Raw genomic sequence first — 6,000 nt, forward strand, 5'->3', positions numbered from 1 at the left:
CTCAGCACTCAGTAAAGGTAGGTGAATCTATTTGAGTTCAAGATCAGCCTGGTCTACAGAGTTCCAGGACAGCCAGAGCTACACAGAAAAACACTTTCTTGAATAACCAACCACACACACACACACACACACACACACACACACACACACAGCAGGTAAGATGACACACAGAAGATAAAGGAGCTTGCCACCAAGGCTGAAGGCCTTAGTTTAATTAATCCCCAGGACCCACAGAGTAGGACACCAGTAGTACTCAATTCTGACTGAAATGCTCTGAAGTATCATAAAAATCCACATCTTTTTTTGTTTGTTTTGAACACTGTAGCTCAGGTTGGCCTCAACCTCAAAGTAACCCTTTCTGCCTCAGTTTCTTGAATGCTAGGAAACAGGCATGAGCCACCATAGCTGACTGGCTTTGTCCTTCCTCCTCTTATGACATCTCTTTTACCACCCAATGAGACAGTACAGACTAAATAATAAGGTCACAGCCTGTTCAAACTTTGGGGTCTAATATTTTCTCAAGATGTCACCTAATATGTACAATGTATGCAGGTTTATACTAGGAAGAAAAAGGAATAAATAAAAATTTCTACATCTATACAAGTTTATTTTCTACCATGTTAGAGGCATAATATACTCAAAAGGTTAATTTTTTTGGTGGGAGGGTGGTTTTTGAGAAAGTCTCATACTGTAGACTGGGTGACTTTGAACTCACTATGTAACACAGGTGACCTCACACTCAAGAGTGTTCACCCTCCAGAGTGCTGAGACTGTAGGTGTGAACCACTATGCTTAGCCCTCCCTGTAGCAATTAACAGGGCCAATACGAGACGGACTACGTACACCCGATGAGAGCGAGCTACACGGGTCTACATTTCTACTGCATGCTTCTGTGGAATCTAGCTCTACCCTCACATCCAATGTACACGTGAAAGCAAAGACGAAGTTACACACATGTACAATAAATACCAACGTGTCCCAAGAATAGCTATGAGCTGTCAGTAGGTTTTCAAAATAAAACTACAAATTGTAATATACATCCAAGACAATACAACACAAATTTGAAATATTCACCACAGCAATTTTTAAAAATCTGTAACTGTCAAGCTCAGAAACCATAGCTGGTATCAATAAAGAGAAACAAAGGTGACACACCCACATTCTCTGTACCTTTAGAGACTGACAGAAGTATAAAGTAAAATAAAATTTTAATGTCCTCAAAACAATCATCTATATACCATAAAAATTTGTCTTATAAAATCTATGTTGTAATTTCAGGCATCTGTTGACTCTAAACAAAAATTTTCTCTGGTGACATTAACAGTAACCATGACAATGTAGTGTCAGAACCAGGACTAAATCAGAACCAAATATGTAAAGCTAAAAGTGGTCTTTCAGAAATTAAGCACTTTTAATTTTAGAAGTGATGAAACTGGGGCTAAAGAGATCAACTGGTCTGGTCACTAGTCAAGAAATTCTAAGTTCTAAAAAATAAGACCTCAGGAACTACCGCCCTCCAGCAATACTACAGAACACTGAGGAACTCCTTTATTCCTCTCCATTTCTATACCCGCCTGCATGCTTGCACACAAGATGTATCTACAGACACACTTCAAATTTTAAACCCAGACAAACTTACAAAGACTAACTCAGTGATGGCAGTCATCAAAAGGATGGGCCACTTTAACATTACAAGAAGTTCAGAAAAATTAACCTAATTTAAATTCTGAGCGCTGGCCAAGAAAACTTCCCATCTGAGCCAAGTTAAATTTATGCCCAAAATGCACTTCAACTTGCAGCAAGTTTGGCTCATGCTTTACGAAGAAACAGAACTCCAGGCCACACACCGGTTCCCCACTCCAAGGAATCAGCAGACCAAAGCTTTAGTTTTGTTGTTGCTGTTGTTTTTTAAAGTGAATCAAATGTATACCTACCTGTATCTTGAAAATGTAAACCTGACCTCAGTCAAATGCCCTTAGAGCATTAACTCTTAGCCAATCCTCAACGAAGCAATTTGGGATAAAGATAAAGAACCAAACTCACACCTCAGAGATATGGTTTAAAAATCAAAGTAAAATTTCCCTAAAAAAAGCTCATCGTTAGCTTCCACCTATGAACTGGAACCAAAGACAAATTAAAGTTTCCCTTTACGTGGCCTGTATATATACATTCAAGTATATATTTAAGTTGTACCAAAAACTGCTTACAAATGGCAATTCCTGTGAAGTGGCTGATGATGAAGTTCCAGGTAATTCTAGCATGTTTCCTAATGTACTGGTGCTGGAGTCTGGATCATCCTGAAAAGATAAATTTATTGAGTTAAATTGCTCTTCTACGGTAACGTTTGTGTCTCCTAGTGAGATGGGGGCTGGGAGGAGGGCTGTCTTTTCATTGCTTCCGTCCACTTCACTTCGTTTATTTTTCTGTTTTTCAGTTTGAGGAGCTAATGGCAAGAATGGCCGTTGCACTGCACCATGTCTACTCTCTGGCTTGCTGTCTTGTTCATTTCCCATGGCCATTTCTACACCATTTTCTGATTTAGGCTCATAATTGCAGGTGGCATTGGTCTGAGTTTCCTCAAAGATCTCCTCTATACTCTCATCCTCTGTGACTGGCTGTTCTGGGTCCATTTCAGAATCTACATCTGCATCGTCCACACAAGTAAAATTCTCAAAGTGCAGAAAGCCATTCTTGGTCGTCTTTGTTACTCTTAACTGGAGTTCAGGGGAGTTATTACAAGTGGGCTCCTGTTTCATAGCAAGTGCTGTTGGACCACCAGGACTCAAGGAAGTGCAAACAATTGGCGACTGAGCTCTTGAATCACTTTTTGCAGGGTCTTGAAAGGATTCTGATCCATCAGCAGACCCACTTAAATATTCTACATTGATCATGGAGGCCAAATCCTGTAGTCTCCGCAGTGGAATGTAACAAGATGGAGAATCTTGTCCATAAGCATTTTGGGATGTTCCACTGGCAGTCGGTAACTGCATGGTACACCCGTTAAGTGGCTCAGAAAAATTGGATTGACCATTACCGAAAGGGCTGTCCTTGTCTTCAGGGGCATCTAAATTCACTGGATTAGAAAAGGACAGCAAACAATTTCTTCTAGATAATTCACAAGTCCGATCCATAATGTGCCTGCATCAACCTAGAATCCAAAAGACACAGCAATTAATCTGAGTTAAGAAACCATCTGACTCTTCTTTTCAAAATGGCAGCCACTTCTGAAGGCCTAGTGGCCTTTCTGCTGCACTTCCAAGGACGGGAAAAGTTCTCCAGGCTGACGACAGGAAAATGGCCTCAGTGAGAACTACATCTTCCCAGAGCTGGGTAAATTCTGCCACATGGAAACAGCCCATTCCTCTTCCCTGCACTGCAGGCTGGTGGACACTGGGGCTGAACTAAAATTAAAACCCTTTGGCAGTCAAAATTCCCAGATCTCAATCGGGAGCCCTGCTCTCCTCCCCACGCCCAAGGTCCGACAGCCAAATCTCTTGAAAGATTAGGGGCTGCGGATTTCGGGGGCAGCTTCTGGACGCTGCACAAAAAGGTATCCCCTCCTCCTCCTCCTCCTCCGCAAGCTGGGCGCAGCGGTCACAATAGCGCTGCACCCCGCGCCCAGCCGGCGCCGGAGACTTTGCAGCTACCGTGCGCAGGCCTCAAGCGGGTCGGCCGAGGCGGGTGTGCCCCGAAGCTCGCCTTCCTGGCTGCAAACGTACTGGGTTCGCAGCTGCGAGGACCGAGGCACCGGGGACACGGCCGGGAGAGAAACCAAGGCGGTCGGCAGAGCCGAGTCAGGGTAGCAGCAGCTGCTACAGCTTGACAAACATGGCTGCTGCCGACGCCGACGCCGCCTGCCCGGGCCGCGCTCCTTCCCACAGCCGCGGCAGCACCTCCCCGCAGCGCCGTTGGCACTCGGGGACACTCAGCAGCGAGCAAAGTTTGCTGCGGGAGGGCAGCTGCCCCCGCGCCCCCCAGCCAGCTACCTGAGGGGAAGCAGAGGCCGAGGTGCGCGCGGGGCCACGGCCGGCGATGCACGGGCCGCGTTGGGAGGAAGTTCGCCGCAGCCCGGCCAGCTAGGCCCGAGGCCCGCTGGTAGTGATGGAGGAGGGGGAGGGCGCCGCGGCTGCAGCGCCGCGGGCCACCAACCCTGCTCGGCCGCCGGCCCTCCACCGAGTCCCTCACCTCACGGCCACCACCATCTTCCCGGCCCGGCTGTCTCCTCCCTCCCCCGCCCGCCCGCCCGTCGCCCACCCCTGCGCACTAGTTACCGTGCCCCGCGCCCCCTCCCGGGCCAGCTGGGGGGAGGGGGTGACCCTCATTACACTGGGGCGCGAGCAGAGCGGAGGACAGAGAGAGGAGCCGCTCGCCGCACCCCCCTCCCCCCCTCGTCTCTCTTCAGGCAAGAAGGCAGCGAACGCGACCTGCCCCGGCCTATTCCTCCTCCGCCGCCGCCGCCTCCTCCTCCACCTCACACCCCCACCGCGCGCGCCCCCGCGGCGGCGCGTGCTAAGCAGAGCGCCTCGCGCCGGCCCGCGTGCGATAGTGGCCCCGGGTGCGCGCGCACTCCCCCTCCCCTCCCCCCCACCCACCCTGAGCGCGCTCCCGCGCCCCACTCTTCGGGGTTCAGGGCGGGTGAAGTCGGGCTCGCGAGCGGGCGGCCCGCCCAATCAGCGGAGCGGCTGCGGCCGCCCCCTCCCCTCCCCCTGTGCGCCCGCTCGGGGCCGGGGCCTACGGGCTGGCCCTGCTGCCCGGGCGGGGCCTGAGGCAGGCTCCCCGGGGGCCTCGCGCGCCTCCCTGGAGTGTCGGGGCCTGCGGGCGTCGTGGGTGGCATTAGGCTCCCTTCACCTACCTCGGGGCGCTGCGCCAGCCCCTGGTTGCACACGGCCAACCGCACCCTGCTCATCCTGAACCCCAACCCCGGAGACACCTGGCCTGGCTGAGGCCTGGCCCGCCGGCCTTGCTCAGGCCCGCGTCAGCCCCGGCCTCCATCTTAGGTTACAGCCTGGGCTCCCCATCCACTGGGCACCTGCCCTCAGCCCCGCTGGTTTCGACCCAGAGGCCGAGGCGACCCCCCTGTCGCTGTAGGGCTCACCTGCGGGCTTGGGATAGGGTCTTCGAGGCCCCAGTCCCCGAGCAGACGTGGCCGCAGGTGAACCCCCTTGCCCAGCCGCACCCCAAAGCCACACCACCACCACTTCAGACCAAGCTGAACAGGAAACAAAATGGAGGCAGCAGCTCGGGTCTGCCTCCCCGAGCCAAGCCTGTACAGCCCCGGGGCTCCCTTCAGCCGCAGGCTCGACGCCCGCGAGGCAGGGGGCTGGCTCCTCCCGGGAGCCTGGGGCAGCCGCCCTAGAGCAGCGCAGGCGGGCCGGGGACTCGGCCCTGCGGTCCCACAGCCCCTCACCCACCACCCCTTCCCTTCCCCCTTCCCTCTTCCCTCTCCCTCCCCATGCCGGGCCGTGCGGGGTGAGCGGCTCCGGGGAGCTGGGTCGGGTTACCCGCCCGGGGTACTGGCCGCAGGACCGTGGCCTCAGCCCAGGGACGAGACCCCGAGGCCCCGCACTCAGCACTGAGCCCACGCCCCGCACCGCACCCCGGCCGGGATGCAACCTCAGAGCGCGCCCGCACCTCGGCCTGCCGCCGTGCAGCCCCCGCCCAGCGAGGCCAAGCCCCCAGTGCAGACACCGCGGGGACGAAGCTCCTTCGTGCCCCTCGGGCCCAGGGGTCTTCGCCGCCCCGGGCGGGGCGAGGGGAGCTTTGGGGGAGGGGTCCACTAATCCCTGCACCGCCTCCCGCGTCTACTGTGGGTCTGGGTCTAGGCCTGGCACAGCGGCCCGGGCTGCGGGCGCTGGCGGCCTTGGCGAGGTGCGGGCGCGCGGGGCTGGGGGCCGGGAGGGGCAGCGCCTCGCCCAGCGGACGCTGCAGTTCTCCGCACCCAGGCAGATGGCCCTCTCGAGCGCGCTTCGCCCCCGAGGCCCAGGCATCGGGACCCCTGCG

General features: G+C 54.7%; 1 protein-coding gene across 6 annotated transcripts in view; it reads right to left on the reverse strand.

Moving 5' to 3' along the window:
- Positions 1 to 5,344, reverse strand: part of Nsd1 (nuclear receptor binding SET domain protein 1) — a 110,043-nt gene extending 104,699 nt beyond the window's left edge. Inside the window, exons 1-2 of one of the 6 annotated variants that reach the window (XM_052156665.1) lie at positions 5,096 to 5,344; positions 2,208 to 3,148 (exon numbers count right to left, since the gene is read on the reverse strand). In XM_052156665.1, coding sequence (XP_052012625.1) covers positions 2,208 to 3,131 — 924 coding nt within the window. In that variant the 5' untranslated portion in view covers positions 3,132 to 3,148; positions 5,096 to 5,344. Of the gene's footprint in view, positions 1 to 2,207; positions 3,149 to 3,986; positions 4,144 to 4,185; positions 4,207 to 4,271; positions 4,468 to 5,095 lie in introns of those variants that run through there. The other 5 variants (XM_052156664.1, XM_052156667.1, XM_052156666.1 and 2 more) reach the window with 5 other exon arrangements.
- Positions 5,345 to 6,000: the final 656 nt, after the last annotated feature.

The sequence above is a fragment of the Apodemus sylvaticus genome, chromosome 14, assembly GCF_947179515.1.
Source record: "Apodemus sylvaticus chromosome 14, mApoSyl1.1, whole genome shotgun sequence".
NCBI lineage: Eukaryota > Metazoa > Chordata > Mammalia > Rodentia > Muridae > Apodemus > Apodemus sylvaticus.